Below are 24,215 nucleotides of genomic sequence, written 5' to 3'. Positions count from 1 at the left end.
TTGATGGATGATTGTCTTGCCTTCTTCCATGAAGCATTTCAGGTAGCGGTATGGCAGAGATTTATTAATTTATCTACAAGGGTAAGTGTTTTCCTACCTCATACCTTCCTCTTTTCTTTCTTCAACAAAACATAGAGAAGCTAGTGTATTTTACTTATGATATCATGTGTTATCCTTTGTTGAAAGGCCACAGATCCAGTGCAAGTGCCCCTTCCTGAACTCAAGGACATTGGATGTCCCCAGTGGGAAACAAAGAGTCTCTACTAAGATTTCATTTTTCCTATTGTATTTTTCATCCTAAAATTCCTCAGTCTGAAAAAGAACCATCAGAAAAAGATTTACCAAAGAGTAAAGATACTTACTTAGCTGGGAGTAGCTGTGGCCCTGTAATGGAAATGTGGTAAATTCTGGGTAGATTAAATATTCAAAGAAAGAGGTGGAGACAAGGGGAAGAGGACACTTGGGCCAAGTGTCCTGGTAAAAGCACTTTTTATATGCAGTTGCTATGGTTACATGCAAACATATGGTTCTGGTTCTGGCAGTCTTTTGTGATGGTCACCACCAAGCAATCATATGCAAAAACACTTTCTTCATAACTTTCTAGCCCAGTTTACTTTCTGTTATGATTTTTGTTAGGCACAAGTGACTCCATCTTGACTCTGAGAACTTTTACATTCCCTCCACACATAGAGTGTCCAGGACATCTCCATCAGAATGCAATGATGAGGTGTGACCGTAAGCGTGTTTCTGCTTTATCTTCTGCCCCACATGGACTTCCCATGCCTTTCCAACCTTTCTTTGTCCAAAACTCCAGGGCAGTGGTCAGTTCACTCGTGACTCCGTGACCTTTGCCTCTGATGGTCTTTCTAACCTGGTACAAATCTTCTCCAGGTAGCCTGCCTCATAAGCACGCACCCTTGCTTCTTTCAGGAATAGGTTCAAATGTGATGACATCATCAGAGAGGCCTTCCCTGACACCATGTGTAAATACCATACCACTTTCTAATGCACGTACCCCTTGCTTTACTTTTCGTCAGTGAACTTATTACCCCTTGACCTAATAAAGGTTCAAGTGTCTATATGTCAATGCTCTAACTCTGGCAACCAGAATGTGAGCAACCTGAGAACAGACTTTTTGTGTGTCACTTCTCTACCCAGCATGCCAAAAACCTCATTGATATTTGTTGAATCAACTAGACAAACATAAAAAATTCAGCCCTAGAAGCTGATGGTCCTTGAATTCTGGTCAGCAGGTGTTGCTTATTCTCAAGTCTTGTCTCTCTGGAGGGTCCAATTCTTCACATTGCTTGAGGTGGCTATCCTTCAAATATCAAGTGTTAGATTCTATCCCTTAGTATACTAATTTAGGCCTAGGGAGAATCAGCATTTTAAAATAAGCTTCCCAGTTAATTATAAGTATGGAGAAGCATTTTTTTTTGGTTCACAATAGGACCAAACAAACATAAGGCGGGAGGTCCGATGCTTAAAAATAGATTTGCAAAATTCTGCATCGTATATTCTTCCAAGTTGGAAGATCATGATGTGCCTTTGTAGAATAAAAGCTTAGTGAGATCACACAGTGATCTCAAAAAGTCTTACAAATTTTCAAGTTTCAGGAAGCTCTGATCAACTTGTTCCATAGGAACACATTAATGAAATGTTTCTCTCAAGTTAATTTGTTTGTATACTATCCCCAATATTGAGGGAGAGCTAGGAAGCCCTTGTCTATTGAGTATGAGTTGTGTCTAGAAACATGTTCCCAAAGAGAGAGAAAGGAAAGAAGGAGAAAAGGTGTCTTTATCATGGTAAGATCTGGCCCGTTCTACTTCAAGTGAATGAAGTCAACATCAGCAGGGGGATATTTTGTTGATTGCATAGAGCCAGAACACAGTCATGAGATTGTGTCTAACCATAAGAAAAGTCAGCATAAAATCCAATTTGATCATTAGTGAAAATAGGAAAAATTCACATTCAATGTTGCTCCTTATGGAGCTACAGATTTTCCCATCACTGTCTTTTTTAATTCCTTATTCTGCCAGAATGAATTCTCTTGTAGAGCATTTTGCTTACATTTAATATGGAAAATTACTTGCCTCTCTTAGTTGCAATGTTTTTATAATGTATCAAGTTATAACAACAATAAATATAATGTTCTAATACCTCATTCCTTTTTTTGTTCCTACATAATAGCTCATTGTACGGGTATGTTTTGTTTCATATATACATTCATGTATTGAAAAACATCTTGGTTGCTTCCAGTTTTAAACAACTTTCAATAAAGTTTCTACAAAGGATTACATGGATTTAAAAATAAAGCTTTAATTCAGTTTGGGTACATATCAAGACATGGTATTTCAGGATTCTATAATAAACTTACACTTAATTTTGCAAGACAATGCTAAATTATTTTCTTAGGTGTTTTCACCATTTTTATTCTCAACAGCAATAGATGGGACTTCCTGCAGCTCAGCATCTTCACCAGCATTTGGTGATGTCCTTTTGGAGATTTTTAACTACTCTAATGGGTGTGCAGTGGTCTCTTGTCTCTTGCTGTTTAAATGTTCACTACCTGTCAGATCTTTCATTCTTTTGTGATACTGAGGTAAAAACATAAAAACAAAACAAAACAAAAAAAAACAGGGCTTCAGATTTTCTGGCCCTCTATCACTTAAGTCTTGCCTCTAGCCATGTTTTGTGCTGGTTCATTTGGAGATGGAGTCTAGAAAAACTTTCTGCCCAGGCTGGTCTTGTACCATGATCCTTTAGATCTCAGCCTCCCAAATAGCTAGAACTATGGCTCCTTCACCATTTGTACATGGATTATTATTATTGGGTTTTAATTGTTCTTATACATGCTAGATAGAAGTGCTTCATCACATATATGATTTGCAAATATTTTCTTCCAAATTGTGCACTGACTTTTCATCCTTTTGGTATTTGCTTTTTTAATTTTCATAACATTTTTTTCTATCACAAATTGTGCATTTGGGTTGGATTTCACAACTCGTTGCCGAAGCCAAGGTCTTAAAGTTTTCCATTTACAATTTCTTCTTCAATTTTTAGCCTTTTACATTTCAGTCCCACTCATTTTAAGTTAAATTTTGTGTATGAAATTATTTGTGAGAGTTTGTTCGTGTGTGTGTGTGTGTGTGTGTGTGTGTGTGTGTGTGTGTGTGTGTGTGTGTGTGTGTGTGTGCCAGCTTAGAGTTTAAACTCAGGCCTAAGCACTGTCCTTTGGCTTTTTTTGCTCAAGGCTGCCACTTTACCAGTTGAAGCTCTGTCCACTTCCTGAGAATTTGTTCTTTTACCTGTGAATATCCAATTGTTTTATTTGCTGAAAGGACTGCTCTTTCTATTGAATTACTTGTGTATCTCTATTAAATATCACTTCACTATTTCCACAAAAGTGTATTTCTGTCTTCTTTTTCCCTTTTATGTCTATCACCTTGCCAGTCCACCATCACTACAGTATGTCTAAAAGAACATGGCACAGGTTGGAGATGAAGAGTTAGAATGCTAAATCTAAGCAATCCTGTCATTTCAGATGGCTTCTAGGTGGAGTACTAGCCAATGTCTTTACATGCGCATCAATGATAACTACAGCTTGTAAGTAACTTTTCCTAAATTTCTACTCTGATTCCTGTATTTCATCGGACTTTGAGTCATTTAGGTTTTTTTTTCTTTTTTTAATGTTTCTCTTTTCTACTCAAGATATTGTGCGATCACTGCTTTTCAGCTTTGGCAGTTACTTCAGGGCCACCACCTATACTCGGTAAGTGCTGCTGTGGTGGCATCACATCATTTTCTGGCCACCAATCCTAGCATAGAATATCTGATGCCAGGTTCTTCTGAGAAATAGATGGTGCTGACAATGTACAGGAAAGATCCCACTCATTTATGCTGAGGAATACTTTCTGTTACTGCTTAAATCTAATAGTGTTCTCATCCTGTCCCTTGACTTCTTAAAATAAACAGCGTTAAAATAAGGTCATAGGACTTACAAAACACATGATGAGTGTCTTTATCAATGGTTTTGCAAGTACCTTTGTAGATTCAAAGCATTGTGCTTTATAGATACCTCCTATTAAGAGAACCTTATCTTCTACTTGCCCAATAGCTGGCAAGCTGCCCATGAAATGGTCTTGGTTAAGAGCTGTGATTTGTCGGCCTTCTCTTACTTTCCTAATGACCCCCCACCCAGTCCCTTACTTCTCATTCCCTTTGTGCTGTCTGCCAGAATGCAGCCTCTTTCAGAGGGTTCCTGGGGCCTCGGGTTGGAGAGTGCTTACAGAATTTTAAGCATTCTTCTAGCATCATTCATTACAGTATGGAAGGTGTCAATGCCCTTCAGTATACCACAGTTGCAGAGCCAGCATCCCTGGCTCGGGGATCAAAGTCTGCAATTCAAATTACTTTCTTGGCCTTCGCTCTTGACACTCTGCTTCCCTGTTTATGAAATCTCTGTGTTGACTTTGAAATCACAATGGGGTTGAGTGAAGATGTATTGTGTTTACAACTCTAGGCAATATTGATTTAGTGACACTTTGAGAGACACTGCCAATAATTTCTTGGCCATTCAGGTATCTGAAGTTAGATCTTGCTATAGCTAAGATATATTTAAGTGGATAGTTAGAAAATTGGGCCTGGGGGTGGAGTGGCCCCAAATCCTCATTCATTAATCAACCCTTAAAGTTAGTGGTATTTGTTTAAAACTGTCTTCAGAGATACCCACTTTCATCCCTCTAACTTGTCGGTTTGTTCTAGACCTCTCTGGAGGCAGAAGTGGGCCTTAGCTGATGCTACATAATTTGCAGCTTTACATGCTAAAATGATCACACGTTAGGAATGAACCAGGAGAAATATCTATGAAAAGATTTTTACCCAAAGAGCTATTTTAAAATTCAAGTTTCAGGAGTGAAAACATTCTTATGGTTTGTCAAACCATAAGAATTATAAAAATCTGCTTTCTCTGAGTCTGTAGGTTAGCATAGAGAATTAGTTAGAAAAACAAGCTATCGTTTTGTAGGGAAGTTCTGAGATGTGGGCAGAGTTTCTCAACGTGAATTTCTAGATTCAATAAAGGCGCTTGTATAGTCCTGATGCTAGCCCCTTGAATCAAAGTTTGGAAGGAGTCTACTTTATTTTTAGCCATCTCTCCAAGTTTTCATTTGAATATAAACTCTGAGGCTCTTGGAAAGATGACTTCTAAACCTTTTACCCCTTGACTTCTCAATTGACATTATTTAGCCTACAAAATCTGTACTGAGAACTTTACCATGTTCTGTATTGAATGGACTCTCAGTACATCTCAACAATCACCCCCCCACACACGCATACACTCACTCATCTCTACCATAGGTGTCAACATCCTAAAGCCAAGTTATGGAGCCAAACTCAAGATTTCAGAGTCTAATGAGAGTAACACATGTGCAAAGGACAAAGAACTTTTGTATTTCACTATGGTAACCATAAATATGGAGCTAGCACAGAGAACAATAGAACCAGGAGATGAGAAAGTGTGGGGAGGGTAGTCAGTGAAGGTTTCCTGGAGGAGGCAAAATCTAACTCCATCACCTGTTGGTTTTACTGCACAGCTACTACTCTGAGTGACTTGTTTTCTACTAAAATTAGAACAACAGAACATATTTGTATTCTGGCATAAGTATTTCTCATCTATAGCCTCACTTATGAGATGAAATCTCTGCTTTGATTACTTATGTACATAATTTAACTTTTTCTTCTCTTTTTCCTCTCTGTCTTTCACGATTTCCAGCTCACCTGGCCATCTACCACACACTCTTGCCTTTAAGACCTATAAAAACAAGGACTGTTGACTTCACTTTTGCATCTACCCCAATGCCTTCAAAATAGTAGATGCTCCATAAATATTCATCAACCTGAAAATAGTTGCTGCATCATTACTTGAAGTCCCTCTGTTGTAGCTAAAAGCTCTATGTCTACATATTAAAGATTTTGCAGCTTTCTCCCTCTTATATAAACCTATCCAGAAGCTAATAAGCTAAACGTAGTAACATCAAGGAGTCAAGAATGACTGACGAGTCTTCTCTAACAATCAGCAATGAGACTATTAGGAGGCAGAGGGCAGTCACTACAACAAACATGAAGACAGCAGCCCTCACATGCCTGGGCCCCAAGGTGCAAGCGTAGCTATGTTGAGTGCCTATATTTTTATCCCAGAGTTCTTCTCAATTCCTACCCCTCTTTATACCACAAGCTAATTCCCTTTTGACTTCTTTCCTCCTTCAGTTTAAAGTTTGCAGCTATGAGGATGATTCATCGTTTTCATTATTAACCCTAGTGTCCCCTGCAAATGAAGATCATCACAGGTATCCAGCATTGCTGGGTAGCATCAGACGTCACAAGCTGACTTTGTATAACTTCTTAGCAAGAAAAATTGGGCTCTCAATTCTTAAATGGAGGAAGGTACATTCATATACTTGGTGGGTGAGAGAATAAACTTTAGGAAATGAAATTCAAGACCCGTCCCCCATAACACCTCATAGGATCCTAAAATAGAAATGGAAATTAACAAGTTTTATGATGAGTTTAGGGTTTAAAACCTCCTTGATCTTTCAGAGAAGAAAACATTAAGAACTTCCAGGGACAAAACCAAGATATATACTTGTAATCTTTAAGCTAGTGTGTATGCATGCGTGTGTGTGTGTGTGTGTGTGTGTGTGTGTGTGCATACACACACATTGACTGCATCCTACTGCATTTCCTGAGAATGTGGATGAATTATGCATTTCTTTTACTCCTTTTCCAGACTAGATTTGCCAAAATTTGAAAACCATTGAGGATTATCACTGATGAATGTCTTCCATCGGAGTATCCAGAAACTGCCCAACTTGCAGTCTACTTGCAATCAACTGCCTTATTATGAAGAAGTGAACAATTAGTTCAGAAAAATTCTAATTGGAGTATGGATTTAAAAAATCTCATTTTTATCCATAATGGTAATATGCTCATGAAAATAATATTAATTGGGCTTCCTCTTGCAAACGTTGACATTTGACAAGGAATGGACTGGGGAATTTGACAGAGACAGCATGGGCAATGAATGCTTTGGGATTAGTTCTCAAACATTAGCTTTCATTAGAGGATTCTGTGAGGTGCTTTGAGACACTGCAGATTCCAGGATCTATTTGCATGTACCCCTGACTGACTAACCTACTTCAATCCAACAACGCAGATAAGTTTGTGTAATCAGTACCAGTCTAAAGGTAAATAAAAACAGCTTGCACATAAAAATCTAATGTGGCAAACACTACTCTATTGTATTGTCTTGTTCTCCTCCCAAAGTGTCTTGATGGTAGAAGGGGCAGGAAGGATATGATTCAGCCTCCCCCTTCCCCACACAGGATCATGTTTGAGGAGCTTCACAGGTTAAGGGCTGCTGGGACCTTTAAGAGGAGGGACCTGCTGGAATGTCCTCAAGCCACTGGAAGCCCAGGCCTCAGAAGGACTTAGCATAGTACTCTGGGAGTATATTCAGGTTGGTCTCTCTGGCTTCTTATTTGGCTATGTAATCTCTCTCCCTTTCACACCACTCCCACCACTGTGATACCATCAGCATGAGGGCCTCACCAGAGCCGCAGAGATGCTGGGGTCACACCTTGAACCACCAGAATTCTGGAATATTTCTTTTCTTCATTGAGTACTAAGTCTCAGAGATTTCATTACAGTAATGGGAAACAGACTTAAACAATAGGGGGTGGCTGATGGAAAATGGGCAAGAAAGAATCATTTTCTAGAAAGTATGTTCTTCTGAATATATTTTTTCTCCTCCCCACTGTCCTCTTTACCTCCCCCATCCCTTCCTTCCTCTCCCTCCCTTCTTCATTCTTTTCCTCCTCTTTTCTTCTTCCTCTTCCTCTGCTGCTCTCTTCTCTTTCCCCTCTCTTGTTCTCTTCCTTCCTTCACTCTTTTTCCCCTCCTTCTCTCCTCCTCCTCCTCCCCTCCCCTCCCTTCTTCTCCCCTCTTTTCTCTTCTCTCCTGGAGGACTGTACATTATGGATGTCACCTGTGCAGGTGGCTGGCCTGGCTCCTATGAGGGCCTCATGTGTCACAGCAGCTCTAGCAGCAGGTGCATGATTCAAAAGAATCATGTCTTCAGTAAGCAGCAAATTCTCAATGACCCTAAGCACATTCCTTGGAAATTTGTGAGTTTGCTGAAGTTCACACGAAGTAAGACTTTAGAAATGCATTTGATTCTGTAAATATGTAGTCCAACCATGTCCCAAGACATGTCCCGAGAGCCAGGATGGTCCCAGGGGATGTGACAAGGAAGACAGTGAACGCTCTACTTGTGAGATGTCATGTTGGGGCAAGGCTCCTTTCATTCTGTAAAATAGGAAGAACTATTTAAAAACTTCATTAAAATACCAGAAGTTTGGAAAATTAAGTAAAACAATGTGATTATTATAAGGCAAATTCCTTTTTGAGAAATAGGAGAAGAGACAAAATAACAGTCTTCCAGATACCCTCATCAATACTTCACTCTTGAATTTAACACTATCCTGGGTTTTGTCGGGGGGGTTTTGTCTGTGTATATGTGGTACTGGGGTTTGAACTCAAGACCTCTCACTTGTTAGGCAAGTTTAGTCCTTATTTTTTGCAGTCCTTTATTTTTCACTTTTGCTCTCATGGCTCTTAGAGCATGATCTTCTTACCTCTACCTACTGTGTAGCTATTAATGAAGTCCTGTTCTGCTAGCACAGTTTGTGGGTTTTTTTTTTTTGAGACAGGTTCTTACTGACCACTTTGCTTAGGCTAGCCTTGAACAATGATCCTCTCAACTCTGCCTCCCACGTAGCAGGATTATAAGTATGCATCTCTATGCCCTGCCTATCTATCTTGATTTTTATGGTAATTATATCTGTACCTTGCTTTGTAGATTTCCTGAAAATGTGTATCCTGAATATTATTTTAAAGCAACCCCTGTTTTTGTTTGTTTGATACAGTTTTTGGGTCTCCTTACTGTATCTGAACTTCCTTTAACTTCCACCCTTTCATCCTTCATTTTAAAACTAAGGAGTGTCAACTTCAGAGAAGGATGGCTTGTCCTGGATCACAAAGCTTGGAGAAGGTGGAGCCAGGCTGCATCTGCCTCTGGACTCTAAGGTTTCTTGGCCTTCACTCCCTCACACCCACTGCAAAGCTTCTATAAGGGATATCTGGTAGAATTACTGCAAACCAACTCAGATACAAACCAATATGATGGTGCTGCAGGGGAGGCCAACTCCCCCCAATAGAGTTCCCACTAGTGCTCACATAAAACAGTAGATACAGACACCTGCCAACTTGGCACACTTTGTCTGAATGCCATATTTCCCTAGCAGGCCTTACTGAGGGTCTGAGCATGTATTTTTTTCAAAATCTATCCCACTGTGCTGGCTGCACCCCTTCCATCTGGCCCATGCTGGGTGAAATCTGCTACAGCTGCCAGTTACACCTGCTAGAGAGCCAGACAGGGAACCATGGCATGGAGGGATGGGTGGGGGAGATTAGCAAGTGGAAGCTAAAACCCAGCAACTACTTTGAAGATTTTTTTCTTCTCCTTTTGTAGCTTTAAAGGAAGTGAAAACAAAGAAAATGCAACAATGCTTGATAAGAAATGTACTCATTACCTTGTTCACGTAACTGTGGCCCCTCTGTACAGTGTTTTCACAATTAAAAAAAAACTTAAAAATAAGAAAATGGAGTGCCCAAGGGAAACAAAGGCTGCCATATCAGGACTTGGATTTTTCAATGCAAAAGTCTTTTTTGCATGTGTATTTGCATTATCTAGACAGAGGTGCCCACTCCTCTAGCTGAATCTAGTCCTCACAGGTAGCTATGTTTGTGTGAGTGAAGCCCAAATTCAGGCTGAAGGCATCTGCTTGTGGAGAAGGGATGAAACTCAATGCCCAGTGGTCTTTTTTCTTTCTTCTTTTTCCCCCTTTGGAAGTAAAAATATCAAAGATGACATCCCAGATAGTTCTACTTTCTTCATCTTCTTAGTTTCTTCTCCTGTTGAGTTATAGCCTTTGAATACTAGTAACAGAGTCCAGGAGAACGCTTTATGTCTTGGATGTCAGATAAGGCCAGGGTCTGAGCTGTAATCCAACTGTGACTTCAGACAAAAAAATGTCATCTTTCTAAACCCTAATCTACATATGCTTGAGATAGATCCTCTGTACACCCCATAGCACTTTTTTTATGAGAATCAAGTGGGTCCATGCAGACAAAGTGCTTAGCACTTAATACCATGCTAGACATATGGCAACTTTTCCAAAGGGAAGTCTGCTGTTGTTCTTATTAGCATTGTAACATTCGTAATAGGGGTATTTTGGCTTTTAGGACCATACATTTTTTTAGTCAAAGAAAAAGATTAATCCGGAATGAGGTTTGATCAGGGCACATGAAGCGAGTTGAAGAAATACTGCTTCCAATATTTAACACAAAGCTGAGTGGTATAAAGGCAAAAGAATGAAATTTGAAGTCAGTCAGATGTAGACTTAGACAGCCATAGCCATAGATTTCTGGCTGTCCCAGCCTTTCTAGTTTTATGAGTTTTGACTTGGCACTCAACTTCTTTGACCATGCCCTCATCTATATCCTAAGCAAGGTTTCTTGTCCAGGTCTGAGGTCTTCTCTGAAGTGCTAGCTACAGAATGGAGGGACAGTATCGATGCATTGTCATCCACACCAAATAAGAGACTGTAGGCTTACAAGGTGCAGGAGAAAAGAGCGACTAAAAATTGCTACTTTAATGTGGTCTTCTATATTTTAGAAGTGAGTCAAATAGTAAAAGAAAAACCGAGAGAAACAGTAGAAAGATTACCCATCATCTCTCAACTCAAGGCCAACCTCTTGATGCACTGTAAGGCTGAAGAGATATGAAAACATCCAAACTAGAGAGCCTTTGGACAGAGACACAGCCGCCATCTGTGGCCAGTCAAGTGGTCATTGCCCTGTTGGAAACAGAGGGCTATACCAGCTGACAGGCCTGTCTCCCTGCTGGAACAATGGTAAAGCTATTGCCATCGGCTGTCACCTTGCACCAATGTCATCCCAGATGCACCTTCAACATGAGGCAAGAGGGAGGTGGAGAAAAGTTAGCAATGTTATCAGGAGGGAAGCAGAACAGAAACTACAATCCAGTGCTTTCAGTATGTGCTGTGTATACTCTCCCTCTCCACTTCTCTTCATGCTTTCTTTCCGTTCTCAACCTTTGTGTGAGATCTGTGGTCCAGACAGCTCAGAGGTTCCATAGTCTCAGGAGTCAGATAAATCAAAAAGTGATGACATTAGTTCAAGGAGCAATACGTGGGAGTGATATCAGTGATCCTTCTCAAAACTGCTTGGATATCAGAGAGGTGATAGCCAGAGAAACTTCCCAGGCAGTCTCCATACTTCCTGCAGCACTCAGCTTGTTCATTTAGGTTCTATTTGCATTGTTGCTTGTGACAAATAGTTCTGGCCGAGCAGAGGTGGTTTCAGTCAAAGTCATCATTCTGTCCCCAGTGTATAGCCAGAGCTAGCTGAGAAAGCCGTTCAGTGAATGGGGATCAGATATGCTATGAAAAGAGGGTGAACTGGGGTGGTGCTTGGAGTGGATGGCTATTCTCCTTGCTTCTCCTGCTACTATGGAAGATTTGTCTTTTCCAACAAAACTCATGTAGAAATTGTATTACCATACCACTGTAATTATCTTAAAAACTTGGACCTTTAAGAGGCGAGTAGGATTGATACTCTCCACCCACTCTTACTCTCTTATGCCTTGACCATCTACCTTCCTCCCTAGGATAAAGCTGCAAGAAGACACTCACTAGATGCTACCCACTCTATGGTGAACATCCTAGTCTCCAGAACTCACAGCCAATAAACTTCTGTTCATTAAAAATTAGATTGTGGTATAATAGCACAAAATGAGCTAAGACAACCAAAGTTATTTTCTCCCCAATTCTGGTCTTGTAACATTCTTTGGGCAATCATCCCCTTTCCTTGTGGATGGGTTCTAGCGAGTCTTCTGGCCTTGTTTGTTTTTTGCCAGTCCTGGGCTTGAACTCAGGGCCTAGGTGGTACCCCTGAGCCTCTTTGTGCTCAAGGCTATGGCTCTACCACTTGAGCCACAATTTCTGGCTTTTTCTGAGTAGTTTACTTGAGATAAGAGTCTCACAGACTTTTCTTTTTCTACCTGGGCTGGCTTCTAACCATGATCCTCATATCAGCATGCTGAGTAGCTAGGACTATAAGCATAACCCACCAGCACCCAGCTAAGGTCTTCTTTAAAAAAAACTATCTTTAAGGAATTGCCATTTAACAAAACCATTTATGAATACAACCTATCTTGATCAATGTCACACTCTCTTCAACATTCTCACTCATAAATCCCAGCCTACACTTTCCCTCATAAACTGAATTCTTGACTGCATTCTCCTCATTCATCCACCCTTCTCCTCTTGATACCCCCTCACCCCTTTCAAGTACCCTCTTCCTGGTGTTCATTTTGTTGAACTTTGACTTTTGCCTTTATCATAAATTACACTTTTTGGAGTTCTCCCTTGAATCTCCCACATTTCAGTTAAAACATTTGTATACACTTACATACCATGCAACATATTTACTTATAAGTTTATAAGCTGATTCTAGATTCCACAAATGAGGGAAAACATGCAATGCTGGACCATGAGGACAAAGAGACAAGCCTGGCCATCAGATTCTCTTCTTTCTAGAGACAAGATGATTGGAGGAACGCCTGGGATGAGAGTTCTGCGGTCTCCAGCTGTTGAATTCTCAAATCCTCAATGGCAAGGACCAAGGGCCATTGAGCCCCTCAAGAATTTCAGTGTTTTTCCAGTGGAATCATCTTTTTTTAATTTAAACTAGTCAGAACACATTTATTTTACCAGATACACAAAATTTTAAAAACCTATCCAATATACTATTTTTCTTTAAAAATATTTGAGTTGAAATTTATGCAACATTAAATCTAGCATTGAAAAGTGTGCAAGTTGGTGGCATGTAGGACAGTTACACCATCCTTATCTAGTTTCCAAAACACTTTGATCACCCACAAAGAAAACCCTGTGTTCATGAAGCCATGCCTTCCAATCCTCTTCCCTGCCTCTCAGCACCTGCTGGTCCTCTTTCTGTTTCCATGGATTTATCTATACCAGACAGTTCATGCAACATGAATCATACGCCACTCTTTGGGTCTGCTTTTTTCACTTACATAATGTTTTTGAGGTCCATCCACATTGTTGCATGTGTTTCTTTTACTGGTTGAATAATGTTCCCTTTCATAATAATATTCCCATCCGCAATGGACATTTGGCTTGTTTCTACTATTTGGCTACTATGAATTGTTTTGGAATGTGAGTGTGGTGTGCAATGGAAAAAAAAAGATATCAAAGGAAAGGAAGAAACATTGCAGGATGCTGAAATTTTCCTTCCTGATCTCTGTCTTTCCACCCCTCCAGACAACCCCCCAGCCCATCCTCTATGCAGCAGCCAATTACCTTTCTAAATTTACTAATCCCTCTTCCCTCATTGTTACAATCATCCCACCCAACTCCCTAACTCCCATACTCATTACATTGCAGTCATAACTAACTCTCCTTTCTCTTCTTATGATGCATCCTAGCTCAACTCCACAGGGCCTTTGCACCTGTGGAATATGTGGGCAGAAATACCCTTCTCTATGGACTTCACAAGGCCAATGTCCTCTCGTCTTGCAGATGCCACCACCATCGTGAGCCCTGCCTACCACTCACTCTAGGCCTGCTCTCGCCATCCCTGACTCGATCCCAGGACCTCATCTGTCTCATGAATCGATTCATTTGTGGCGTGTGGTTTCCATTTCTGCTTTTTGTCTCCTTCTGCCCTGTTTTTTCTTCACTAGCTCAAGTCTCTGGTGCCTGGTTTATAGAGAGCACTCAGTGTGTGACTGTTTACTGAGCAGATGGCTGTGTAGGATCCACTGGAGAACTGGCAAGGGACAGAAATAGAGCCTCAGGTGGTCCAAGGTATGATACAAATGTGGACCATTCCACATGCCCTGTTTATACCAGCTTCATTCTCCATTTAGAATGCTTCTGCATGACTATTCCTCAGTATGGGAGGGAAGGGACTCCTTCCAATTCTTATAGGTCCTTTCTGACTCAGACTCACCATATAAAGACTAGAGGAGACATGTTTTTGAGAGGAGCCTGTGTAAAAGGGAGGCAGAATGATGGCTGGGAGGGGCAGGTCACTGTCTCTTTAGGAGGGGTATGGCTCTAGGCAAATTACCTAATCTCTCATCAGCAAAACTAGGGAGTATAAGAAGATAAGATCTCTTATGATCCTGAAAAATCTGGAAATAGGTTGATGTGCACTTGTTCCAGTTTTGCCCTCCAAATCAGCCTGCCTTCTCTTGTTGATGGATAGAGAATTTGGCATTTATATGGACTATCATCTTCACTGGACACCTGAGACTCTTAGAAGGTAAGCTGCTTAGCTGAGATCATTGTCAACCATTTGAGGAGACACCACCAGGATCTCGGGTCTGTCTCCTAAGTCCAAGATACATTTCCCCTGCCTACCTCCTGGAGAGGTTGTTCTGAATAATTGTAAGTTTTAAGCTTACGTATTGTTTTCTCTCCCATGCTCATTGAGTCACCGATGTATAAGTAGATAGGATAAATGCTCCCTTTGATTCTCTTTGTCCCTGTCTCCTCCCCCTGAGTCCTCTGATCCTAGAGCTCAGAGCACCAGACCACACCATCTGCAGCCATTTCTCAGTGGTCAACAACCAGCCTTCCATCCCTTTAATGTTTTGTAGCCCTTTCACTGTTACCACTGGATAATGATATCGAATTTCTTTCCTTGTGGCTGGGATGAGAAGATGGCCAGGATGAAGAGCGAGACTTGCCCAGGACATTGAAGTGATGTCAGAATTCCAGAACCTTCAGGACCCATCCCCACCCCGAGATGTTGACTGCCTATGATTAAGATATGTCAGTACTTAGATAATACATGGTATGGGTGTTTGTCTCAACCGTGGTCCTCTTACTCGTGGATCAAAATCCATTGTTGATACGAATCATTTAAAAGCTGGGACTGCACTCAGTTCTGCCAGCTCACTAGCTCAAAAGCTCATCAGAGTGACAAATAGGATGGAATGATCTCATTCTACTTCTTCTTTTATTGATGACTGAAAGAGATAGAAGATGAACAAAATGGGGAAGGTCCCAGAGAGGGTTAGAAATAGTCATGATGCAAACTCGCTATTGAAAACATAATGACTTCATTCCCATGACCTGGAGGTTCTTCAGTGAATTCTCTCTCTCAGTTCTCATTCAGTTGGTCAGTGAGCACTGTCAACATCCTAACCCAATCACCAATTTTATACAACATTCACCACTTTGTACTATCTTCTTCTCCACTATGTTCTTTCTGATGACACCATTGGTCTCCAACTGGCCTCCCTGCTTACCCAGTTCTTTACCATTTACTTTGCACACAGCAGCCAGAAACAATCCCTTTCAAGTACATCACACTACATCACTCTTGAACTTAACTACACATTTGTTTCTCATTGTTCTAAAAATGATTCTTGAAGTCCTTGCAGGAAGTCATTCTTTTAGAGAGCTCCAGACTGTAGTTTTATTAGAGGTACCATCTTTCTTACTATCTTCCAGCCATACAGCTCCTCCTCAAACATAGCTAGCTTATTTTGATTTTGAATATTAGTTGCCAACAAAAGGAACCAGGTCTTCTTGGAGAATGATTAATTCTAGCACTGATTTCATTCTGATATGAAATACACAATATGGCCTTGAGTTCCATCATAGTTCCAGAAAACAGGTGACCCCATTGCAACAATGAGAAGTACAAGTTGTCATGTCGAAAACGAACCTTACAACTTTGGTGGGGCGGGGGGGGGGGGGGACTGAGTGGGGGGGGCGGGGGAAGGCTGGGAAGGGATGGGAAGGGGAAACAAAGGAGGAGGCAACAATGCTTGATAAGAAATGTACTCATTATCTTGCCCATCTAATTGTAACCCCTCTGTACAGTATTTTCACAATAAAAAATAAATAAAATTTTTTAAAAAAAGAAAGTGCTAAAAACCCAGTGTTGTCGTTTGTACCTGTAATCTCAGCTGGTTGGAAGGAAGAGATACAAGGATCTTGAATTCAAGTGGAATGAACCAAAGTCTGCTAGGGCAAAGATAGTTAAGACTCTACCTCCGAAATTATACAGCTGGACACCAGTGGCTGACACTTGTAATCCTAACTACTCAGGATGCTGAGATCTGAGGATCATAGTTCAAAGCCAGCCTGGGCAGGAAAATCCGTGAGACTCTTATCTCCAATTAATCACCAGAAAACCAGAAGTAGTGCTGTGGCTCAAGAGGTAGAGCACTAGCCTTGAACACAAAAAGAGCTCAAGAACAAGGCTCAGGTCCTGAGTTCAAACTCCATCACCAACAATAACTAACTAACTAAATAAATAAATAGTGTGGGGGTATAATCCAAGTGGTAGAGTACCTGCCTAAAATATTTGAGGTCCTGGGTTTAACTTTCAGTACTTAAAAAGTACATTAAAAACAAAACATTAATTCAGCAGGGATCCTTACTAGACACTATATTGGAAATGAAGTATACACCTTGGTGGGGTAGGGTGGTCAGGAGGGAAAGAAAGTGGAAGAAAATGAGGGTGGGGGTGACACTGTTCAAAAAGAAATGTACTCATGACCTGACTTATGTAACTGTAACTCCTCTGTACATCACCTTTACAATATTTGTTATTTAAAAACAATAAAAATAAAAACAAAACAAAGGAACACAATGGTGAAGACCTGAAGAAGTCCAAATAATCTGGATATAAACTCCTCCCTGCCTATGTATGCATTGGACATAGAGATTTTCTTTCCAATAAGACAGGATAGAAAAGAAAGAGATGGGTAGGAAAGAGAATTTGTAGTGCACAATTACAGCAAATATTACCTGAGTCAGGTGATGAAAGCTAACACCAATATACCCTTGATGTGACCAAAAAAACCAGCACCTGATCTCTGTGACCTTCCTTGCTAAAATGTATCACCCAGCTTAATCCTGAGACAAACAGTACAAAGCCACAATCAAAGAATGCTCTTCAAAAAAAAAACCTGCCTAGTGCATCTCAAAATGTCAAAGTCATCAAAACTTGGAACATAGCAAATAGAAGCCCAAAGAGACAAGGCTAAATGTCATCTAGTATCCTAGATGGGATCCTTCAATAGAACAGAAATGCTGGGTCAAAGCTAAGGAAACCTAAATAAAATATAGACTTTACTTTGTGATAATGTATCGATATTGATTGTGTAAAGGCACAAATATATCATGCTAATGTGAGATATTAATAGCAGTTCAAACAGAGAGCATGGGAATGCAGGAAATCCATACATATTGCAGTTTTTCTGAAAATGTAATAAATATATAATATATAAATATACAAACATGAATATAAATAATAATATAAATATTACTAAGCTGGGTGCTGGTGGCTCATGCCTGTAATGCTAGCCACTCAGGAGGTTGAGATCTGAGGATCATGGTTCAAAGCCAGCCTAGGCAGGAAAGTCTATGAGACTCTTATCTCCAATAAACTACTCAGAAAAATCAGGAACTGGTGCTGTGGCTTAAGTGGTAGAGTCCCACACTTGAGCACAAATAGGCTCAGGGACAGTGCCCAGACCCTGAGTTCAAGCCCCAGGATGAGGCAAAAAACTACTTACTATTAAAATTGCTCAACATATATAATCTAAACTAATACAAATTAAGCAGTTTTTTAATCATCATGAGTCAAAATACCACTTACTGTTCGGGAGGAAAACCATGATATATCCTAATTCCTCTTTTTTTTTTTTTTTTGGTCAGTCATGGGGCTTGAGAAAAGCACCTGGATGCTGTCCCTGAGCTTCTTTTGCTCAAGGCTAGCACTGCACAGTGCCACTTCTGGCTTTTTCTGTTTATGAGATACTGAGGAAGAGAACCAAAGGCTTCATGCATGCTAGGTGAGCACTCTATCACTAAACCACATTCCCAGCCCAGATATATCCTAATTTTAAGAGAGCCAATTTTGGGGGTACTGTCTATGATATATCTATTTTATATAAAAACAAATATTATATAGGAATAATCATAAAACATTATATAAGGATAAACATAGAGGTTATATGTGGATTAGAGATACACACAAGAAACTGTTAGTTGTATTTATTTAGAGCACAGCATTACATTAGTAGAATGACATTATTAACTTTTTCCTTATATAGCTTCCTATATTGACATGTTGGACTGAACATACTTCTCTCTAAAATGCTTAGAAGTCTATAAACAGGGAGAACAAAATCCTGGATAGTTCTAAAGATCAAGCCTGGGTCCCAAACGCTAATTATATTGCTGCCTCTCTATAACATTCTCATTTTAAGAACAATTAAGAAACCAGCCGCAAACATGCTTTAGAGATTGAGAGCTTTCATTTTGGGGTCAGGGTTGAGTTCCTGCCCTCAACACTCCTTTTGGGTAAGTCCCTCAAGCTACCACTCCTTCATCTATAAACTAGAGATGACAATGCCAACTGCATTAAGTGCGTACAGATGAAATAGAACACTCTAAAACCTACAGCACATAGAAGGAAGTCAGTGACCCATTCCGGGTTTTACCCATGGCAGGACCTGTAAGAGCTGCCTGTCCAGGCATGAAATGGGCAACACTCACTCTGGGAAGCATAATCACCCTGGCACCATCACCATAAAAGGGAGAAAAGGCTTCCTGGTTTGGAAAGGGGTGATGGTAATACCATGGTATTACCATGGTATCAGTGCAAGCTTCTACAGGACAGTCAACTTTGTCCACATTGCTCCCTTATGCCCGAAAGGACTTAGAACTCTGCTTGGCATGCATGGGCTTCTTAATCATTGGTTGAATGAAAGAGTGAATCATTTCTATTCTCATATTTGGTCACCGATGTAAGCAAGTACTAAGCAGAAACATTTAAACAAGTATGTATAAAGTCTGGTTGGATTGTTTAGCGCATTATCCTTTGGGACTTGCAGTAAACTTTCCTTGTTAGACCTTCTGCTTTGTGCCAGTTAATCTCAAACTAAACTTATTCCAAGTATTGTTTGATTTCATTTTTCTTTTCCATCCAGCAAACTGTCTTTTTCTTCTCTTTTTTTAATGAGAGGAGGGGGTTTGAAATCAAGACTTTGCACTCACTTGGCTTGTTGGTTTAGTTGCTATTCTACCACTGGTGCCATGCCTCCTCTGTTGCCTTTTGTTGATCGTTTGGGTGATGGAGTGTCTGAGTCCTCTAGACTTTTTTTGCTAAGGTTGGCTTTGATCCATGCTCTTCCCACTCTCAGCTTCCTGAATAGCGAGGACTGCACACATGACTCACTGGCTTCTATCCAGTAAGATTCCCCATTTTTGATGAGTACTGTGCTATTTGCTGGGGAAGAAAACACATTGCTATTCTTATGAACTTGCCAGGAGACAAAGACTGAAGACAAATAAATCAAGTGTGACCGGCACCCTACACAAGAAGAGCAATGCAGGAGCTGTTACAAGGACAGAAGTAGACATCACAAACTTAACATGCCCAAATAAATCTACACTCATTCAAATTTATTACTCCTTCCTCCTTCCCCTTCAGTCATCAAATACAGCCAACAAGAAAATCACAAGGGTCTCCTTAAACTTTCCTGACCACATCACTGCTGTCATTACTATCCTTTCCTCTGTCCAGCTGACTGATTGCCATCCATACTACCAACTCCTTTATTTCCCCATTGCTACCAGTCCTCCCTCATCCACCATAATCCTTTTTCCTCACAGTTGCCAAAACAGCTCTTTAATCATTACAGAACACCTCCAATCCACGTACAGATTCCAGACCTATTTAGGATCATACTCAGTTTCTTTTTTTTTCTCCTCTTTTTCTTTTTATTGTTATTGTAAAGGTGCTCTACAGAGGGGTTAGAGTTACATAAGTCCAGTCATGAGTACAGTTCTTTTTGAACAGTGTAACCACTTCCCTCTCTTTCTCCCAGTTCCCCTTCTCCCAAGTGTATAGTTCTCTTTTTTTATTTAATTGTATCGTCAAGGTGATGTAGAGGGGTTACAGTTACATACGATAGTAGTTCATTTTCAACATGGTGCCTAGTGACTATCACTGCAACATTTGTTCACCCATTGTTCCACCATTTCTGTGCTCCCCCTTGAACCTCCCCCAAATGATGAACTTACAAACAAGACAAAAGTTACAGAAAAACAAACAGCATCAAAGGAAGGAAAAATATAACTCTTGTTTCCATTTCTTGGAATTCATTTTGGCAAATGTTATTTTATATGATCATATGCACATAGCTATGAGCCCTTGTTTCTTTTCTAACCAATTATCTGCCTACTGGCCACACTTCACGTCTTTTCTGCTCCTCCCCACCAGCCTCCTTTTCCTATTCTTCTAGCTGGCCATGGTCTGCTTCCTCTCTCCCTGGGTCACATCTTCCAGAGCCTCTTCATTCCTTCTCTTCCTCAACTCTTTTCATTGTAGTAACAATAAAAAGTTATCATGCATGGTAACTTTTCCTATATCATTTTCAATTACCTAATGTGACTACCATAGCCACCCTCCACTCCATTTATCTTTTTTTTTGTTTGTTTGTTTGTTTGTTTTGTTTTTTGGGTCCAGTTGTGGGGCCTGAACTCTGGGCCTGGGCACTGTCCCTCAGCTCTTCAGCTGAAGGCTAGTGCTCTACCACTTGAGCCACAGCGCCACTTCCGGCTTTTTTCTTTTTGCTTATGTGGTGCTGTGGAATCGAACCCAGGACCTCATGCATGCAAGGCAAGCATTCTACCACTGAGTCATCTTCCTAGCCCCTCCATTTATCTTTTATTAATTATGTCACAATCTTCAATTTTCCTATGAAGTACTTATTATTTCACTATTTGTGAATCCTCATGAGTATATAAAAGTTACAGAACAGTCAAAACTTTTTCAGTGTTTGTCTCTACTTCCAGCCCCAGGAGCTCAATATTGTTTACAGAAAGAAAACATGAGTTTCCAAATTAATGAGACTCTCATGTCCAACCAAATTAGGAATCTTTATATTAAATATATGATGCTTTTGAATGAAATATGATTATTTGGGGCTGGGAAGGTGGCTCAGTGGTAGAACGCTTGCCTTGCATGCATGAGGCCCTGGGTTCATTCCTCAGCACCACATAAGCAAAAAGAAAAAAGCCAGAAGTGGTGCTGTGGCTCAAGTGGTAGAGTGCTAGCCTTCAGCTGAAGAGCTGAGGGACAGCGCCCAGGCCCAGAGTTCAAGCCCCATGACTGACAAAAAAAGGGAAATATGATTATTTGTATAACCATTCTCTTTGTCTGTCTGTCTGTCTGTCTGTCTGTCTGTCTATCTGTCTGTCTGTCTGTCTGTCTGTCTCTCTCTCTCTCTCTCTCTCTCTCTCTCTCTCTCACACACACACACACACACACATTTAGATAGGTGCAAGACAGAGGAGATGGAAAATTACATTATATGTTGTTAATATAAATTGACTCATATTCTGTCTCATAAATGTGTGCAAAAATTACATGGTTTTTCTTTAAAATGCAAATGCCGAGTTAGTTTAAAAAACACAGAAACACAAAATCAGAGTCCAGTCCAACTTATGTAACCAAAACCTTGAAAACACTATTTCTTCTGAGCTGGCATTGATGGCTGACTTCTGAGCGCTTGCACAGGCAAGGCTGTGTCTTCTCCAGGGCAAATGGTGCCCAGCAGAGCCGTGTGATGAGGAAGGTGGCATGCATTAACAGCTGCCACCAAACTGGAAAAGGGCTGATTGATCTGACAAAGTCTTTTCACAGCGAACATAAATCAAGGAAGATGACTGACAGGGAAGTAAACATTTGAGAACTAGAGTAATTAGGAATATATTAGCAATTAAAATAAACTTATTATCATTAGCAAAATTGGCAGTTACTTGAAATTTCCCCAGGGGCTTCATTTCAAGTTTATCCTGGTAGATTATATTAGGAAGGATTAATGTTTTTGGAAAGACAAGCTTAATTTTTGTCAATTGCATTTACTCCTATCCCTATTTGCACTTAGCTGAGCCAATCTTGAGGACACCAGATTTCTATGATCTAGCCCCAGGTGTTTTAACACCAAACCCAGATAAAGCTCTATTCACTTCTTTCTCAGAGAAAATTAAATTAGCGGGCATCTTTTTTATGCTTTAGTTTTCTTCTTATGATTATTTTTGGCTTTCAGCACCTGTTACCACTTGTTTCCCAGGAAGTGCCAGAAATAATAAAACCTCTGAACCTGGAACCTGGATGCACATACAGTAACCAAGAGGAAAGCTGAGCTTCCACCTTGCTCATATCAGTCATTTCTTTGTTCTGTGGGAACCAGTGTAGAGACTTAAGCCTTTGCTGACAGGTGCAGAACTGAGCATGCTATCTTCTGAAACCTCTGGCCCTGCTTCTGCTTTCCCCAATTGGCAAGGTATCTTTCAGCATCATGTGGTATTCTGAGGGCTCTTTGTTGCTAACAATGCAAATGACTCTGACAACCAAATCAAAGGGACTGGAAGACTACTGGAATATTTGTATGAATTATGGGAATCTGAATAGGTGTGGAGAAAAATTTTGACCTAAGAAAATGTGTGAAGTTTTTCCTCAGACAGTGTCTTTGCTTCCCAGGAGACTATGGGTCACAATGACTAATCTGACACCCTGAGTTGGACACAGGGTTTATTATTCACACCAGAAACACCAACAGAGTAACTAGGGGTAGGTGCTGGGCACTGGTTTGCATAGTTTCAGCCTATCTGGAGACTACAACAAACTACATAGGTAGCCAACCAGTCAGCTGTCCATGATTAAGCTGTCCATGATTAAGCCCCAATGCAAAAAGCTCAGTCAGCTCTCAGTTTACACACTGTGACATGTTGATGCTGTGAGAATAATTTTTTGGGGTCGTACCCTGTGGAGAAGCTTATTTTCTTAAAAAATTTAACCCATGCTGTCAAGAGCTCTCCTATGGTTTTCTGTGTATTGCATCAGTAACTCCTCATGGACATCAGTAGATGCAAGGAAGATTGGGAGAGAGGAAGACAAAGGGAAGGGAGAGGAAAATAGGAAGGAAGAGAAAACCTAAGAAAGAAGGAATTGACATTGTGGAAATATGGGTAAAATCCGGAGCTTGGTTGAGTTGTTATTGAGTCCTGGTGAAGAAACAGGGTTGCCCACATGGTTAGTTGTAGTCTCCACTTCAGCTGAATCTATGCACCAGTGCCCCTTGGTATTTTTGGTATGCACAATCCCTACTTCAAACAATGTGACTATAGCCAACCCTGTCCCCAAGTAACAGTGTTGCACTAATCAGGGTCTCCAGGGAAGCAACACATTTTCTGAAAGAAAATTAATGCAGAGTATGATGGAATTGTAACTACAGTAGGGCTTAGACATCACAAATATACTCAATTTTACATACCAATGAAAATAAAAGCCATATCGCATTTTAGGTCAATGTCCCTGAAATTTATCCAACAGAGAAGTAGTACTGTTTTGTTGTAATTGGAATTTTTTTTAGTGTATTCCATTATTCTTTTTTTTTTAATTTATTTTTTGTGTGTGAACATACTGTAGAGAGGGGTTACAATTACATGGGCAGGATAATGCGTACATTTCTTATCAAGCATTGCAGCCTCCTTTGTTTACCCTTCACATCCCTTCCCAGCCTCCCCCCCCCAGTCCTCCCCCTTCACCCCCCTCCCCCGCACCAACTTTGTAAAGCTCGTTTTGGACATGACAACTTGTACTTCTCATTGTTGCAACAGGTCCACCTGTATCCTTAAACGACTTGTTTTTCCCCATCTCCTCCACAGGTTATACTGACATTAAATATAGTGAAAGCAGGGGTTATACTGTGGGGGAGGGACATACAAAGCAACAAAGAGATAATCTTATAAATGCGTTAGAAACAAATGCATGAAAGAAAAAAAGCATTAAAATACATATCTAAGGGTTCATTTTCCTAACATCACATTATCTGACCTTTTCCGCTTCACTCATACATATACTAGATATTGCAAATAAGGGAAACCATGGGATCTATGTTTCTTTGGGCCTGGCTTACCACTTAATATAATTTTTTCCAAGTTTTTCCA

General features: G+C 40.4%; 1 protein-coding gene across 5 annotated transcripts in view; it reads left to right on the top strand.

Moving 5' to 3' along the window:
- Window positions 1–7,272, top strand: part of Tmem71 (transmembrane protein 71) — a 34,941-nt gene extending 27,669 nt beyond the window's left edge. For 2 of the 5 annotated variants that reach the window (XM_069991424.1, XM_069991423.1), the window contains 3 exons: window positions 3,545–3,606; window positions 3,712–3,772; window positions 6,788–7,272. In XM_069991424.1, coding sequence (XP_069847525.1) covers window positions 3,545–3,606; window positions 3,712–3,772; window positions 6,788–6,818 — 154 coding nt within the window. In that variant the 3' untranslated portion in view covers window positions 6,819–7,272. Of the gene's footprint in view, window positions 1–3,453; window positions 3,607–3,711; window positions 3,773–6,787 lie in introns of those variants that run through there. The other 3 variants (XR_011365712.1, XR_011365711.1, XM_069991425.1) reach the window with 3 other exon arrangements.
- The last annotated feature ends 16,943 nt before the right edge of the window (window positions 7,273–24,215 follow it).

The sequence above is a fragment of the Dipodomys merriami genome, unplaced genomic scaffold (genome assembly GCF_024711535.1).
Source record: "Dipodomys merriami isolate MVZ:Mamm:240054 unplaced genomic scaffold, mDipMer1.0.p SCAF_4, whole genome shotgun sequence".
NCBI classification, from domain to species: Eukaryota; Metazoa; Chordata; class Mammalia; order Rodentia; family Heteromyidae; genus Dipodomys; species Dipodomys merriami.
Note: the sequence above shows the minus strand (reverse complement) of the source record. Positions and strands in the feature narration are given on the sequence as shown.